Raw genomic sequence first — 17828 nt, forward strand, 5'->3', positions numbered from 1 at the left:
ACAAGTCCCAGCATTATTACTGTGCACTACAAGCCCCAGCATTATTACTGTGCACTACAAGCCCCAGCATTATTACTGTGCACTACAAGCCCCAGCATTATTACTGTGCACTACAAGCCCCAGCATTATTACCAGGGCTGTGGAGTCGGTAAGCCAAACCTTCGACTCCGACTCCTCAAATTCTCTTGCACCGACTCCGACTCCGGCTCCGACTCCGGCTCCTACATATATTGCTTAGTTAGGTGAAAAATTTATTGTAGTACATGAATATGTGTATGTGAACATCAGACATTTAATAATTTTTATGATACAATAATCAAGATATTTGGATAGAACATAAAATATATTTATTGGATACAACTTTAGAACACAAAAAACTGTAATAAATTGTAAATATGTAATACACTATGTAATATACAGTAGATTACATATATATCTTGTGTGTGTATATACAGTATATATATATATATATATATATTATATATATTACATATTTACAATTTATTAGTTTTTTGTGTTCTAAAGTTGTATTCCAATAAATATTTTATGTTCTATCCAAATATCTTGATTATTGTATCATAAAAACAATTAAATGTCTGATGTTCACATACACATATTCATGTACTACAATAAATTTTTCACTTAAATATAAGCATTATACTAAATGTTATTATTTAGTAAAATATTCAGCACATTCTGCATTGCACTCCTGTCCCCAATTTATTATATATTTTAGGAGTCGGAGCATTTTATACCGACTCCGACTCCACCAAAATGAGCTCCGACTCAGACTCCGACTCCACGACTCCGACTCCGACTCCACAGCCCTGATTATTACTGTGCACTACAAGTCCCAGCATTATTACTGTGCACTACAAGCTCCAGCATTATTACTGTGCACTACAAGTCCCAGCATTATTACTGTGCACTACAAGTCCCAGCATTATTACTGTGCACTACAAGTCCCAGCATTATTACTGTGCACTACATGTCCCAGCATTATTACTGTGCACTACAAGTCCCAGCATTATTACTGTGCACTACAAGCCCCAGCATTATTACTGTGCACTACAAGTCCCAGCATTATTACTGTGCACTACAAGCCCCAGCATTATCACTGTGCACTACAAGCCCCAGCATTATTACTGTGCACTACAAGCCCCAGCATTATTACTGTGCACTACAAGTCCCAGCATTATTACTGTGCACTACAAGTCCCAGCATTATTACTGTGCACTACAAGCCCCAGCATTATTACTGTGCACTACAAGCCCCAGCATTATTACTGTGCACTACAAGCCCCAGCATTATTACTGTGCACTACAAGTCCCAGCATTATTACTGTGCACTACAAGCCCCAGCATTATTACTGTGCACTACAAGTCTCAGCATTATTACTGTGCACTACAAGCTCCAGCATTATTACTGTGCACTACAAGCCCCAGCATTATTACTGTGCACTACAAGTCCCAGCATTATTACTGTGCACTACAAGTCTCAGCATTATTACTGTGCACTACAAGTCCCAGCATTATTACTGTGCACTACAAGTCCCAGCATTATTACTGTGCACTACAAGCCCCAGCATTATTACTGTGCACTACAAGTCCCAGCATTATTACTGTGCACTACAAGTCCCAGCATTATTACTGTGCACTACAAGTCCCAGCATTATTACTGTGCACTACAAGTCCCAGCATTATTACTGTGCACTACAAGTCCCAGCATTATTACTGTGCACTACAAGTCCCAGCATTATTACTGTGCACTACAAGTCCCAGCATTATTACTGTGCACTACAAGCCCCAGCATTATTACTGTGCACTACAAGCCCCAGCATTATCACTGTGCACTACAAGCCCCAGCATTATTACTGTGCACTACAAGCCCCAGCATTATTACTGTGCACTACAAGTCCCAGCATTATTACTGTGCACTACAAGTCCCAGCATTATTACTGTGCACTACAAGCCCCAGCATTATTACTGTGCACTACAAGTCCCAGCATTATTACTGTGCACTACAAGCCCCAGCATTATTACTGTGCACTACAAGCCCCAGCATTATTACTGTGCACTACAAGTCCCAGCATTATTACTGTGCACTACAAGCCCCAGCATTATTACTGTGCACTACAAGTCTCAGCATTATTACTGTGCACTACATTATTAATGTGCACTACAAGCCCCAGCACAGTACATTATTAATGTGCACTACAAGCCCCAGCATTATTACTGTGCACTACAAGCCCCAGCATTATTACTGTGCACTACAAGCCCCAGCACAGTACATTATTAATGTGCACTACAAGCCTCAGCATTATTACTGTGCACTACAAGCCCCAGCATTATTACTGTGCACTACAAGCCCCAGCATTATTACTGTGCACTACAAGTCCCAGCATTATTACTGTGCACTACAAGCCCCAGCATTATTACTGTGCACTACAAGCCCCAGCATTATTACTGTGCACTACAAGCCCCAGCATTATTACTGTGCACTACAAGCCCCAGCATTATTACTGTGCACTACAAGCCCCAGCATTATTACTGTGCACTACAAGCCCCAGCATTATTACTGTGCACTACAAGTCCCAGCATTATTACTGTGCACTACAAGTCCCAGCATTATTACTGTGCACTACAAGCCCCAGCATTATTACTGTGCACTACAAGCCCCAGCATTATTACTGTGCACTACAAGTCCCAGCATTATTACTGTGCACTACAAGCCCCAGCATTATTACTGTGCACTACAAGTCTCAGCATTATTACTGTGCACTACAAGTCTCAGCATTATTACTGTGCACTACAAGTCTCAGCATTATTACTGTGCACTACAAGTCTCAGCATTATTACTGTGCACTACAAGCTCCAGCATTATTACTGTGCACTAGTCTCAGCATTATTACTGTGCACTACAAGTCTCAGCATTATTACTGTGCACTACAAGTCCCAGCATTATTACTGTGCACTACAAGTCTCAGCATTATTACTGTGCACTACAAGTCTCAGCATTATTACTGTGCACTACAAGCTGCAGTATTATTACTGTGCACTAGTCTCAGCATTATTACTGTGCACTAGTCTCAGCATTATTACTGTGCACTAGTCTCAGCATTATTACTGTGCACTACAAGCCCCAGCATTATTACTGTGCACTAGTCTCAGCATTATTACTGTGCACTACAAGTCCCAGCATTATTACTGTGCACTACAAGCCCCAGCATTATTACTGTGCACTACAAGCCCCAGCATTATTACTGTGCACTACAAGCCCCAGCATTATTACTGTGCACTACAAGCCCCAGCATTATTACTGTGCACTACAAGCCCCAGCATTATTACTGTGCACTACAAGCCCCAGCATTATTACTGTGCACTAGTCTCAGCATTATTACTGTGCACTACAAGTCCCAGCATTATTACTGTGCACTAGTCTCAGCATTATTACTGTGCTCTACAAGTCCCAGCATTATTACTGTGCACTACAAGTCCCAGCATTATTACTGTGCACTACAAGCCCCAGCATTATTACTGTGCACTACAAGTCTCAGCATTATTACTGTGCACTACAAGTCTCAGCATTATTACTGTGCACTACAAGCCCCAGCATTATTACTGTGCACTACAAGCCCCAGCATTATTACTGTGCACTACAAGTCCCAGCATTATTACTGTGCACTACAAGCCCCAGCATTATTACTGTGCACTACAAGTCTCAGCATTATTACTGTGCACTACAAGTCTCAGCATTATTACTGTGCACTACAAGTCTCAGCATTATTACTGTGCACTACAAGCTCCAGCATTATTACTGTGCACTAGTCTCAGCATTATTACTGTGCACTAGTCCCAGCATTATTACTGTGCACTACAAGTCTCAGCATTATTACTGTGCACTACAAGTCTCAGCATTATTACTGTGCACTACAAGTCTCAGCATTATTACTGTGCACTACAAGTCTCAGCATTATTACTGTGCACTACAAGTCCCAGCATTATTACTGTGCACTAGTCCCAGCATTATTACTGTGCACTACAAGTCCCAGCATTATTACTGTGCACTACAAGTCCCAGCATTATTACTGTGCACTACAAGTCCCAGCATTATTACTGTGCACTACAAGTCCCAGCATTATTACTGTGCACTACAAGCCCCAGCATTATTACTGTGCACTACAAGTCCCAGCATTATTACTGTGCACTACAAGCCCCAGCATTACTACTGTGCACTACAAGCCCCAGCATTACTACTGTGCACTACAAGCCCCAGCATTATTACTGTGCACTACAAGTCTCAGCATTATTCCTGTGCACTACAAGTCCCAGCATTATTACTGTGCACTAGTCCCAGCATTATTACTGTGCACTACAAGCCTCAGCATTATTACTGTGCACTACAAGTCCCAGCATTATTACTGTGCACTACAAGCTCCAGCATTATTACTGTGCACTACAAGCCCCAGCATTATTACTGTGCACTACAAGTCTCAGCATTATTACTGTGCACTACAAGTCTCAGCATTATTACTGTGCACTACAAGTCTCAGCATTATTACTGTGCACTACAAGTCCCAGCATTATTACTGTGCACTAGTCCCAGCATTATTACTGTGCACTACAAGTCCCAGCATTATTACTGTGCACTACAAGTCCCAGCATTATTACTGTGCACTACAAGTCCCAGCATTATTACTGTGCACTACAAGTCCCAGCATTATTACTGTGCACTACAAGCCCCAGCATTATTACTGTGCACTACAAGCTCCAGCATTATTACTGTGCACTACAAGTCCCAGCATTATTACTGTGCACTACAAGCCCCAGCATTACTACTGTGCACTACAAGCTCCAGTATTATTACTGTGCACTAGTCCCAGCATTATTACTGTGCACTACAAGCTCCAGCATTATTACTGTGCACTACAAGTCCCAGCATTATTACTGTGCACTAGTCCCAGCATTATTACTGTGCGCTAGTCCCAGCATTATTACTGTGCACTACAAGTCCCAGCATTATTACTGTGCACTAGTCCCAGCATTATTACTGTGCGCTAGTCCCAGCATTATTACTGTGCACTACAAGTCCCAGCATTATTACTGTGCACTACAAGTCCCAGCATTATTACTGTGCACTAGTCCCAGCATTATTACTGTGCGCTAGTCCCAGCATTATTACTGTGCACTAGTCTCAGCATTATTCCTGTGCACTAGTCTCAGCATTATTCCTGTGCACTACAAGCCTCAGCATTATTACTGTGCACTACAAGCCCCAGCATTATTACTGTGCACTACAAGCCCCAGCATTATTACTGTGCACTACAAGTCCCAGCATTATTACTGTGCACTACAAGTCCCAGCATTATTACTGTGCACTAGTCTCAGCATTATTACTGTGCACTAGTCTCAGCATTATTCCTGTGCACTAGTCTCAGCATTATTCCTGTGCACTAGTCTCAGCATTATTACTGTGCACTACAAGCCCCAGCATTATTACTGTGCACTACAAGTCCCAGCATTATTACTGTGCACTACAAGTCCCAGCATTATTACTGTGCACTACAAGCCTCAGCATTATTACTGTGCACTACAAGCCCCAGCATTATTACTGTGCACTACAAGCCCCAGCATTATTACTGTGCACTACAAGTCCCAGCATTATTACTGTGCACTACAAGCCCCAGCATTATTACTGTGCACTACAAGCCCCAGCATTATTACTGTGCACTACAAGCCCCAGCATTATTACTGTGCACTACAAGCCCCAGCATTATTACTGTGCACTACAAGCCCCAGCATTATTACTGTGCACTACAAGCCCCAGCATTATTACTGTGCACTAGTCTCAGCATTATTACTGTGCACTCTATGATTATGCACTACAAGTCTCAGCATTCACTATTGGTCAGAACTGCAAACGCCACCCAGTGGAAGCTCCCAGCACTTCATGCCAATAAAGTCCAGGGCTCAGCCTCCGCTGTATCTTCTCCCCTTCACTCACTGTCACTTCAGTCCTTCCACACTCTCAGCAGTCGCACATTACCGCCGTCCACATCAGCTCCTGTCACAGAACACAAGTCAGTAATACCATGTCCCCATTTTCCGTAGCTCGCGGCCATGTTTTCGAAGACTCATGCACGCTAGATGTAAGCCTAATTCAGCTTATCAAAAATGGCTTCTAAGATGCATACGAACTCTAATGAAGAGTTTGTGCTCTAGTGTCCATGATTCCTGTGATGTGATTGGTTCGTATAAGGGTTACGTCACCTTACTCGGCCGGTGAGGAGGATTATGGGAGCATACCTCAGCCAATAGGATGAAGGTAATCATCAGGTAGTTTTGAATTGGCCAAAAGCTCCTCCGTATCGAGGCTTGGAACGCAACAGCGTGTAGCACAGGCTCATTGGTGGTTAGAATAACTTTATTAACACTGGCAATGCGGTAACTTGGAACACGCTGCTGGGAGGTCAAGGAATACAGCAATAACAGTGAGTGACATGTGTGGGGAAAGGGGGGAATAGGTCACATGATTGTTACCCTGGAGACAAAGAGGGGTTGTCAGTCCCTGGGTTCTCTTGAGATGGCAACCAATCAAAGCTCAGCTTTTAAGTATGTCAGGCACTTTGGACAATGAAAGCAGCCATGTGATTGGTCACTCTAGTTTTTCATCTCTCTGTTACCATGGAGACTATCTGTATTGATTAAGTATGTAAAAATCCAGATTATCTGATAATTTCACATTCGTTTCACTGACATTGATTTAAAGGAATGTTACATGGATTATTTCAATCTGTGGTTAAACATTGTCCTTCTCTGTCTCTTATACCAGTTTTCGGGTGGATACTATCAGCGCCCGACGTGACCCATTCACTTAGGATACGGCCTGAAAAGATTGGCCTCATATCCGCCTGTGGATTTCAGGGTTAATCCAGAGTAAATTTTACACATTTATGCCAGGAGAACACAACAAGGGTCACACGGCCAAGAAACGGTCACGACACAGGTCACACGGCCAAGAAACGGACACAACACAGGTCACACGGTCAAGAAACGGTCACAACACAGGTCACACGGCCAAGAAACGGTCACAACACAGGTCACACGGCCAAGAAACGGACACAACACAGGTCACACGGCCAAGACACGGACACAACACAGGTCACACGGTCAAGAAACGGTCACAACACAGGTCACACGGCCAAGAAACGGTCACAACACAGGTCACACGGCCAAGAAACGGTCACAACACAGGTCACACGGCCAAGAAACGGTCACAACACAGGTCACACGGTCAAGAAACGGTCACAACACAGGTCACACGGTCAAGAAACGGTCACAACACAGGTCACATGGTCAAGAAACGGTCACAACACAGGTCACACGGTCAAGAAACGGTCACAACACAGGTCACATGGTCAAGAAACGGTCACAACACAGGTCACATGGTCAAGAAACGGTCACAACACAGGTCACACGGCCAAGAAACGGTCACAACACAGGTCACATGGTCAAGAAACGGTCACAACACAGGTCACATGGCCAAAAAAGGGTCACAACACAGGTCACATGGCCAAAAAAGGGTCACGACACAGGTCACACGGCCAAAAAAGGGTCACGACACAGGTCACACACCAAAAAACGGTCACGACACAGAGCACATGGCCAAGTAACAGTTGCAACACATTATCTATAGCTATCATATCCATTACCAACTCAGGACATAATAATAATCTTGTTTCAGACCGTGTCCTGATGAAATGAGGACCATATTCACCACCGGCCGCCTTCTCCGCACATGTTTTCCAATATGGCGACTGCGCAGGAACGCCACAAGTTTAGCGTCTATCCAAGATGTGATGAAGCTGCAGGAGAAGAAATGTCAGAGCGTCGTCTTCCCTGTAAAGGACCTGGAGAAGCTGCTGAGCCCGGACATTGATAGGACCAAATTCAGACTCTTTGATCCCATAATTGAGGATATAGCGGAGGCTGAAAATTTGTTTAGGCCGACAAGAAAACACATGATCGATTATATCACATCCGCTGTCAGGATCGAACAAACGCCTGAGCTGAAGCAACCGGAGGTTAGTTATCCCCTTGCGGAGCTGTTTACCCCTTATACGCTATGGTCAATAATGACTTCGGCGTCTAAGCAGTTAAACAGATGGGAGGCCCCATTGTGACCCCCTGAAGTCCAAGGTGGGGTGAAACTTTTTGCTCATCTCTAGTTTTGGGCACTGGCTCTTCACCTCATGTCCGTTTCTCTACAGGTTTGTTTTATAGGGAGAAGTAATGTGGGGAAATCTTCTCTGATCAAGGCCCTTTTTGCTCTGGTTCCAGGGATTGAAGTCAAAGTCTCCAAAAATCCAGTAAGTCCCAGAAATTCAATCATCCGTCCATTACATAGAGGACTGATTTCAGTGAGACCTGTCGTGAATGTCATCTGAGGGGGTGATGGTTTGGAGCTCCCTCTGGAGGTCAGGACTGGGGGTGAAGCTGACTGTGCCTCAACAGGTGTGGCAGTTAATTGGGAGTTCGGGAAGCCTAATTGAAGATCAGCCTGGGCTATATAGAAGAGCAGTGTCTGCTGGAGCCAGTGATAGATGTTTTTCCTCAGTCTCTGAATTGGCTTGGAGTTTGTCCATCCATTTATCCTGTGCCTGTACCATTCCAGATAAGTTGCAAGTTCTTTGCGTTATTGCCTGATCCACACCTAAGGGTGTTAGTGTTTCTTTTCATTTTGCTTAAGGTCTGTTTTCTTGCAGGAATTGTCTTTCTGTTTTGATGAGCATGGGTGTTCCCCCTCTGCAGGCCCCACTGCAAGAAAAGGGAAATTCTCCCTGTTCTACTTGATTATTTCCACTTTTTTATTTCTTGTGGGTTTTTTTTCCATATTTTGCTTCTCCTATTATTTACAAGAGTACTTGATATAGTGGGGGAGAGTTTGTGTGGTATCAAGGTTTTGTATATCAGGAGATTGGTATTTTTCCGCAGGCATTTGCACTGACCGCAATCAGTTATCTGTCCTGTCCTGTTCTATCTAGGAAGTCGGGCCTCGCCTTTTGCTAATCTATATTTCCTATCTGTGTATTGTGTTTTCTTACTTCACCGTTGGCTCTATATGTTGGGGGCTTGCTATTCCCTTGGGGACTGCTCTGAGGCAAGGTAGGTTTCCTCATTTCTATCTGTGAAGTGTAGTTGGTTTCTCCAGCTGTGACGAGGCGCCTAGGTGTGTTTAGCAATGCTCCACAGCTACTTCTAGTGGGGTCTGACAGATAGGGGATTGCGGTCAGTTCAGGTTCCAACTACTTGTGTTCTTTTTCTGTTTTTCTGCTGATGGGATTTTTGTCATCGTCCATGGTTACCAGATCACAACAGAGACCTGTGTAATACTTCATTTCACCTGCGGTGGCACTGCAGGGAGATGGAACACTTGATACTGGGTTTCGCACTGATCCTGGCTGATCGCCGAGATCCCTTCTTTGGGATTGTTTAATTTGTTATTTATTTATTTGTTTCTGATCTGTATATTTTATTTTATTTTTTCTTTAAGGGACACACTAGAAAATTAAATTTCTTCAAAGTAGGAAGAGCCTTTACACTGGTGGACATGCCGGGCTACGGATATAGAGCTCCAGAGGACTTTGTGGAAATGGTGGAAGGGTACATCCAGGAGAGGCGCAAGTAGGTGAAGTGCAGACATGGATGACTGCTCATGTGTGGAGCGCAGCCGTAGATGACCACTCATACCTGGAGCGTGGCTGTATATGACGGCTCGTACGTGGAGCGCGGCTGTAGATGACCGCTCACACGTGGAGCGCGGCTGTAGATGACCGCTCACACGTGGAGCGCGGCTGTAGATGACCGCTCACACGTGGAGCGCGGCTGTAGATGACCGCTCACACGTGGAGCGCGGCTGTAGATGACCGCTCACACGTGGAGCGCGGCTGTAGATGACTGCTCATACGTGGAGCGCGGCTGTAGATAACCGCTCGTACGTGGAGTGTGGTTGTAGATGACTGCTCATATTTGAAGCGCACCTGTAGATAATGGCTCATACATGGAGCGCGGTTGTAGATGACAGCTTGTACGGGGAGCACACTTGTAGATGACTGCTCGTACGTGGAATGCGTCCGTAGATGATGGTTCGTACAGGGAGCACGGCCGTAGATGACTCATGCGGGAAGCGCGGCCGTAGATGACTCGTGCGGGAAGCGCGGCTGTAGATGACGGCTCGTACGGGGAGCACGGCCGTAGATGACGGCTCGTACGGGGAGCACGGCCGTAGATGACGGCTCGTACGGGGAGCGCGGCCGTAGATGACGGCTCGCACGGGGAGCGCGGCCGTAGATGACGGCTCGCACGGGGAGCGCGGCCGTAGATGACGGCTCGCACGGGGAGCGCGGCCGTAGATTACTTCTACTTTTTCTCTCATCTTCACATCTGGACGCCAATATTCTCTTTAATGGTTTTCAGCCTGAAAAGAACATTTCTGCTGGTGGACGGGTCGATCGGGATTCAAAAAGCAGATTTAATCGCGGTGGAGATGTGTGAAGAGTTTGGAATTCCTTACGCTGTGAGTTTGATTGATACAATAAAGAGAGAGAAGGTCCAATAATCCGGAAAAGTTGGGACCTCCAGATAATCGTGTTGTTCGCAGTAATACGGGCTGGGCTAGTTGGCAGCCTCCGTCCATTAGTGGAGCCAGCCCCCGTGTCCGTCATGGTTGTCCCCACGTTAGTAATGCACAGAGGATGGGGCTGGCTTCACAGTTCATCTCCATGAATAGATGTGACTGGGAGAAGCCAGACCCCGGAAAGTCAATTCCCTCGGCAAAACCGGCTGTGGTTTTCTGGAATAAACCACTCACCGGAGACACTTGGTTTCTGCAGATGGTGATGACGAAGATAGACAGATCCCGGCCGGCGGTGCTGATTACACAGCTCATGCAGATTCAGGACTTCATCATGTCTCAGACACAGGGATGCTTCCCCCAGACCTTCTTAGTCAGGTAACATGGAGGGGGGGGGGGGGGAATCTTGCTGCCGTCTTGGTATGATCATGGTCGTAAACTGTGTCCTTTTTCTTTTTCAGCTCTCTCAATTATTCTGGGATTCACCTCCTCCGATGTTTCATCGCCCATGTAACAGGAAATCTTCAAAAAATTAAGAGATGATCCGTATTAACAATACGTTCCATTTTCCGGGATTCTCGTTGGTACTCCACGTCAACCAGAGCAGCATTCGGCAAACGCTCTCGAATGCGGCCATCCTGCGCGCCGCTGGGGTTAATAAAGCTCATGCGATGTCACATGGAGGCCTCGTAAACATTAGCGGGTGCAAAAAATCCCAACGTTAAAGGACGTTCTCCGGACAGAGGTGGGCGGTTCTGGTCCTTCGCGGTTAAAGGAAGCCATCATACTGTGATCTGATGCCACCAACATGTGACACTGTGCACTGAGGGCCACAAGCCTTTATTAGCAGGAGAATAGTATTAGTCCTAATGTACAGATAGATACAAGAAAATATGAAATAACAAGATCTCACTGGGCGCGTATGAGACGCAGAGTATGGTGGCCTCTTAGACCATGATCCTGGAGTCTAACAGGCGCCTCTGTCAGGGTCACACTGAGAGCTAATACATTGCAGTGCATGTGTATTGCAGTGCACGAGACCAGCAAACAGGCAAAAGTTAAAGGTCTGTACGGGATGAAAAAATAAATATATATATTTTGCTAATAAATATGCATTTTTACGAAGAAAAAAAAAGATTTTTGGTGTTTGGAATGACCTGATCTGTAAAACTGTTACTATTTAAATATTGAGAAATATAATATTACGGGGTATGTGCATCAGATTCTGTGATTGGTCGCTGATCTAGGGAACTAGTCTGATTGCCGTATGTGGAGTCGGGAAGGAATTTTTTCCCCTAATGTGGCGCTTATAGTCTGTCCCATGGTTTTTTTTTGCCTTCCTCTGGATCAACATGTTAGGTTAGGTCATGGGTTGAACTCAATGGACCTAAGTCTACCTTCAACACTATGAAACTATTCACACCTACAGTGAACACCATAAAATATAAGCAATGCAAAATTAGAGTAGTTTTTCTTTTATCAAACAGGTCAAACAAAAACGCATCAAAATTATGCAGCATGATTATTGCACAGGTGCGCCTTTGGCTAGCCAGCATGATTATTGCACAGGTGCGCCTTTGGCTAGCCAGCATGATTATTGCACAGGTGCGCCTTTGGCTGGCCAGCATGATTATTGCACAGGTGAGCCTTTGGCTGGCCAGCATGAGTATTGCACAGGTGCGCCTTTGGCTAGCCAGCATGATTATTGCACAGGTGCGTCTTAAGCTGGGCAGCATGATTATTGCACAGGTGCGCCTTAGGCTGGCCAGCATGATTATTGCACAGGTGTGCATTAGGCTGGCCAGCATGATTATTGCACAGGTGCGCCTTAGGCTGGCCAGCATGATTATTGCACAGGTGCGTCTTAAGGCCGGTTTACTCGCTACGATTTATCTGACGATCTCATACGTGACGATTTCACAAGCGGCGCAAAATCGTTCATCGATATATTGTTTGACCAAGGCGGTCGTGTGGATGTTGTTCGTCGTTGGCAGGGTGTTAAACGTACCAATATGTCTGCTGTGTTCCAAACGATGAACAATATTTTGAAAGTGAACGACGTGTCAGTGATTTTCACCCTATTTGCGATCGTTCGGAGACGCTCGTAGGTGTCACATGCAACGACATCGCTAACTATGACGGAAGTTCGTCACAGAATCCGTGATCCCGACGACATATCGTCAGATAAATAGTAGCGTGTAACGCCGCCTTTAGGCTGGGTAGCATGATTATTGCACAGGTGCGCCTTAGGCTGGCCAGCATGATTATTGCACAGGTGCGCCTTAGGCTGGCCAGCATGATTATTGCACAGGTGCGCCTTAGGCTGGGTAGCATGATTATTGCACAGGTCTGCTTTAGGCTGGCCAGCATGATTATTGCACAGGTGCGTCTTAAGGACGCTTTACTCGCTACGATATATCTGACGATCTCATTAGTGATGTGAGACGCCCAGATCATAGTTACGATTTGCCGAGATCGCTCATAGGTCATTTATTAGTGGTCACACGTGACTATCTCACAAGCGGCGCAAAATCGTTCATCGATTATATTGTTTGACCAAGTCGGTTGTGTGGATGTTGTTCGTCGTTGGCAGGGTGTTAAACGTACTAATATGTCTGCTGCGTTCCAAACGACGAACAATATTTTGAAAGTGAACGACGTGTCAGCGATTTTCACCCTATTTGTGATCGTTCGGAGACGCGCGTAGGTGTCACATGCAACGACATCGCTAACTATGACGGAAGTTCTTCACGGAATCCGTGACCCCGACGACATATCGTTAGATAAATAGTAGCGTGTAACGCCGCCTTTAGGCTGGCCAGCATGATTATTGCACAGGTGCGCTTTAGGCTGGCCAGCATGATTATTGCACAGGTGTGCCTTAGGCTGGCTACAATAAAAGGCCACTCTAGAATGTACATGTTTACAGTATTGGGGGGGGAGGTGTCAGGAAACCAGTCAGTATCTGGTGTGACCACCATTTGAGTCCTGTAGTGGAGCATGTCTCTTTCGCATAGTTGATGAGGTTGGGGATTGTGGCTGTGGATTGTTGATCCTCTCCTCTGCAATGGTTTCAAAGCTGCAGGATATTGACAGGAATTTGCACACGCTGTTGTATCTGCGGAGCCAGAGCCCCAAACACGCTCAATGGGTGACCTGTCCGGTGAGTATGTGGCTACTCAAGGACTGAGGTGTTTCCAGCGTCCAGGAATTGTGCACAGATACCTGCACCATGGGGCCGCGCATCATCAGCTGCAACATGGGGTGGTGGACGAGGCACAACAATGGCCTCAGAATCTCGTCACGATGTCTCTATGCATCCAAAATAGCCTCAATAAAATGCCCCCGTGTTCACTGTCTATAACCCCACCACCATGGGCCACTCCATTCACAACAATGACATCAGCAAACCACTCACCCACACGACTCCGTACACAGTATGACAACTGGGATTCATCCATGAAGAGAAACCTCTCCAACGTGCCAGACACCATTGAATGTGAGCATTTGCCCACACAAGTCTGTTACGACAACGCTCTGCAGTCAGGTGGAGACCCCCGATAAGGAGAACGAGCAGCAGATGAACTTCGCTGAGACAGTTTGTACAGACATTCTTTGGTTTTGCACAGATTTTTGCAGCCACTGTCCGGGGGGGGGGGAAGCGGTCTCAGATGATCTAGAGGTGAAGATGCTGGATGTGGAGGTCCTGGGCTGGTGTGGTTACACAGGGTCTACGGGTGTGAGGCCAAATTCTCTAGAACACTTTGAGACGACTTATGGTGGAGAAATGAACAATTCACGGGGAACAGCTCCGGTGACAATCCTGCAGTCCGTGACTACTGCACGCTCCTTCCGGAAGGACGCCACTCGGTTGTGCAATTTGGCATAGTGCACCATTAATTCCCCAACACTTCACAGACAGCACTGTGTATCCATTAGGACTCACAATTAGAGTTGAGCGAGTACCTAACTATTCATACTCGCTATACTCCTAACGATACTGTGTAACATTCACATATGCATTCCGAATACCATGTGCAATGGCAGTCAATGGGGGAAAACTGGCAATGTAACGAGTAACCCCAATATCATACTACTCACTCAAATAGTAGGGCATTTGGGTTACTCGTTACTTTGCAAGTTTTTCCCCTTGCATTACATACGCTGTTCGGAATGAATATGCGAGTATTAGACAGTACTCGAGAGTATGAATAGTTAAGTACTCGCTCAACTCTACTTAACACTATTCATACGAGTACTGTCTAATACTCGCGTATTCATTCCAAATAGCGTGTGTAATGCAAGTCAACGGGGAAAAACTTGCAAAGTAACGAGTAACCCAAATGCCGTACTATTTGAGTGAGTAGTATGACATTGGGGTTACGTGTTACCTTGCCCGTTTTCCCCATTGACTTGCATTGCACACCAGGGTTGTGGAGTCTGAGTCGGAGCTCATTTTGGTGGAGTCGGTATAAAATGCACCGACTCCGACTGCTAAAATCTATAATAAATTGGGGACAGGAGTGCAATGCAGAATGTGCTGAATATTTTTTCATAGGAATTTAGGAAAGTTATGAAAAGTCCTATAAATGGCTGTTCTATTCCTGATCTAAGGCCACATTCACACACAGCATTTTTGCTGCGTTTTTTGAGGATACATTTGTCAGCTGCAAAAGCAGATCAGCTTTTTAAAAAAAACGCATCACCTGAAAGGTTTTTGAGCTCATAAATAATGCTTTCAATAGCAAAAGCAGATTAGAAAAATGCCACACAAACTGACTGCTCATTGTCTGTGAGGATCCTCACAGAACGCTGTGTCTGAATGTCCTATCTTGTCACCCATTGCCTTTGCTGGATGCCAGAGTCACTGCATTTCACGGAATTATTTTGCCATCAATGTTCGATATGCTTGTAACAAGAAAGAAATTGTTAGCAAGGCACTGGCAGTAAAAGATAGTAAAGCTCATCACACCGGCCAGTTTCTCCAGGCCTTAGTGGAAAAAGTTCTGCAACATTACAAACTCAAAAAAGAGCAGGTTCTTGCTATTGTAAAGGACAATGCTTCAAACTTGATAAGTACAATTAAACTGATGAATGAGAGTAATGAACAACAGCTAGAAGAAGATTTAGGATTCAGTATGTGTGAGATGGAGCCACAGCGCTGCTCAGGTAACTGAGGAACAAGCATATTACAACAGAAGAACAGCAAAATGATACTTTAGAATTAGATGATCTTGTTGAAGCTGCTTCAAAACACTTTCATATTCATCACGTGCGCTGTGTTGTGCACACGCTGCAGCTGGCAATAAGAGATAGTCTGCAAGAGGGACCCCGGTTTCACACATCCATCTTTTCGCCGATTTGGCGGATGCGACACACTCCAGTACAGTGTATACAGTACAGTGGCAGCGCGACAAATGCCGGTCACATGCTGTCATGTGACCGGAGCATGTGAGCTGGAAGTTGCGGCACTGTCCTGTATCGTACTGTACTGGCCTGCGCCACATCCACCAAAAAGCCGGATAAGTGAAACTGGGCGGACATGCTGGAAATCTAATTGGAAAAGTGAGGAAGTTGGTTATTGCCGCCAGAACTCCTAAAATTGATTCCATCTTGAAGAGACTTGCTGGGAAAGGGGCAATTGTTGATCAAGCCACTCGGTGAGGCAGCACTTATTTAATGACAGTGATTTCTTGAACTAAAATAGTTTCTTATAGATATGGTGAACCCTCAAGTAACATTAAATGAAGGTCAATGGACACAGGTGGCTGAATTGAAGGAATTGCTTAATCACCCATTTACTATGACTAAAAAATTACAAGCTGAGGATTTAACTCCTGGCCTTTTTATAAGGGAGTGGAAGAACTTGCTATTTTGCCTGTCCCAAAGAGGAGGTTTAATCCCAGATGGCATTTCTGCTTCAATGAAATGGAGAGAGACACAGCTATTGGAAAATAATATTCTTCTGGCAGCTGTTTATGTGGACCCAAGTCATCGTATACTGCTTGATGATCAACAGCTTACTAAAGGAACAGACGCTTGAGTGAGGTAGTAGTTAGGATAAGCGGCTACAGGACTGCCAGGAGCAAGAGGACTTGGGGCCTGACAGTGCTACTGCTGCTGTATCTTCATCCTCATCAGATGAGAAGTTTAACTTTGACAAGTATTTGGATGACATGGAGCAGGCAAAGCGTTGCCGCAAGGAAAACGATTTCACTCTGTCTCCTATAGTAGCAGATTGACCATATTTCAGCAAAATGTATTACTTGCTCTCAAAGAAATAGAAAAATTCAACCGTTCATCAAAACTGACTGTGCACGAGGCAATTCCTTTATACCCGGAAATTGTTAGAGATGTTGCCCATGTGGTTACGACTTTGCCTCCAACCCAAGTTACTGTAGAGAGGTTGTTCTCTAGACTTAAAAAGTATTAGGTCAGATTCGAGGTCATCTGCGAAGAAGGATCTGATGGAAGCAATTCTATTTCTTACAACAAATTCATGGACTGCACAAATGTTATTTACTATGTTTGTTGAAAACTGTTAATTTGCCACTTAGTGTGTATAAATATATAATACATTATACACACTATGTAATACACTATGTAAGTGGCAAAATAACAGTTTTCAACAAACACACTAAATAAACCATTTAGTATATCGCTTATATTTAAGTGAAAAATTTATTGTAGTGAAATGTGATCAGACATTTAATCATTTTTATGATAAAATAATAAAGATATTTAGATAAAATATATTTATTGGAATACAAGTTTAGAACACAAAACACTAATAAATTGTAAATATGTTACACTGTAAATATATATTATACACACAAGATATGTAATCACTATATTACATATTTACAATTTATTACAGTTTGTGTTCTAAAGTTGTATTCCAATAAATATATTTTATGTTCTATCCAAATATCTTGATTATTGTATCAATGATTAAATGTCTGATGATCACATGTTCATGTACTACAATACATTTTTCACCTAACTATAAGCAATATATGTAGGAATCGGAGTCGTTGAATCAGTCGGTGCAAGGGAAATTGAGGAGTCGGAGTCGAAGGTTTGGCTTACCGACTCCACAGCCCTGTTGCACACGCTATTCAGGATTAATACGCGAGTATGTCAGTACTCGTGAGTATGAATAGTTAGGTACTCGTTCAACTCTACTCAATCTAAAT

General features: G+C 44.5%; 2 protein-coding genes across 4 annotated transcripts in view; one reads left to right on the forward strand and one right to left on the reverse strand.

Moving 5' to 3' along the window:
* The window catches only part of GPR89A (G protein-coupled receptor 89A), a 54558-nt gene extending 48459 nt beyond the window's left edge, over positions 1–6099 (reverse strand). Inside the window, exon 1 of one of the 2 annotated variants that reach the window (XM_075334937.1) lies at positions 6004–6099. The gene's annotated coding sequence lies outside the window, so the exon portion shown is untranslated. The other variant, XM_075334938.1, reaches the window with a different exon arrangement.
* Positions 6100–6418: 319 nt separating this feature from the next.
* Positions 6419–11752, forward strand: GTPBP8 (GTP binding protein 8). Of its 2 annotated transcripts, none has more exons than XM_075332872.1 (7): positions 6419–6490; positions 7744–8083; positions 8270–8368; positions 9553–9683; positions 10476–10575; positions 10892–11010; positions 11094–11752. In XM_075332872.1, exons 2-7 carry the CDS (start codon positions 7760–7762, stop codon positions 11173–11175), a joined length of 855 nt encoding a protein of 284 aa, XP_075188987.1. In that variant the 5' UTR covers positions 6419–6490; positions 7744–7759; the 3' UTR covers positions 11176–11752. The 2 variants fall into 2 exon arrangements, with proteins under 2 accessions (XP_075188987.1, XP_075188985.1); XM_075332870.1 differs by lacking the exon at positions 6419–6490 and adding an exon at positions 7480–7532.
* The last annotated feature ends 6076 nt before the right edge of the window (positions 11753–17828 follow it).

This window comes from Anomaloglossus baeobatrachus, chromosome 2 (genome assembly GCF_048569485.1).
Source record: "Anomaloglossus baeobatrachus isolate aAnoBae1 chromosome 2, aAnoBae1.hap1, whole genome shotgun sequence".
NCBI lineage: Eukaryota > Metazoa > Chordata > Amphibia > Anura > Aromobatidae > Anomaloglossus > Anomaloglossus baeobatrachus.

What these genes read in the sequence shown, in the direction of transcription:
- GTPBP8 (XM_075332870.1), top strand. Translation starts at nt 7,507, where the DNA reads ATGGTCAAGAAACGGTCACAACACAG. An exon ending in AAGAAACGGTCACAACACAG is followed by an intron (nt 7,533 to 7,743) that starts GTCACATGGCCA and finishes ATCTTGTTTCAG; the next exon opens with ACCGTGTCCTGATGAAATGA. An exon ending in TCAAAGTCTCCAAAAATCCA is followed by an intron (nt 8,369 to 9,552) that starts GTAAGTCCCAGA and finishes TTTTTCTTTAAG; the next exon opens with GGACACACTAGAAAATTAAA.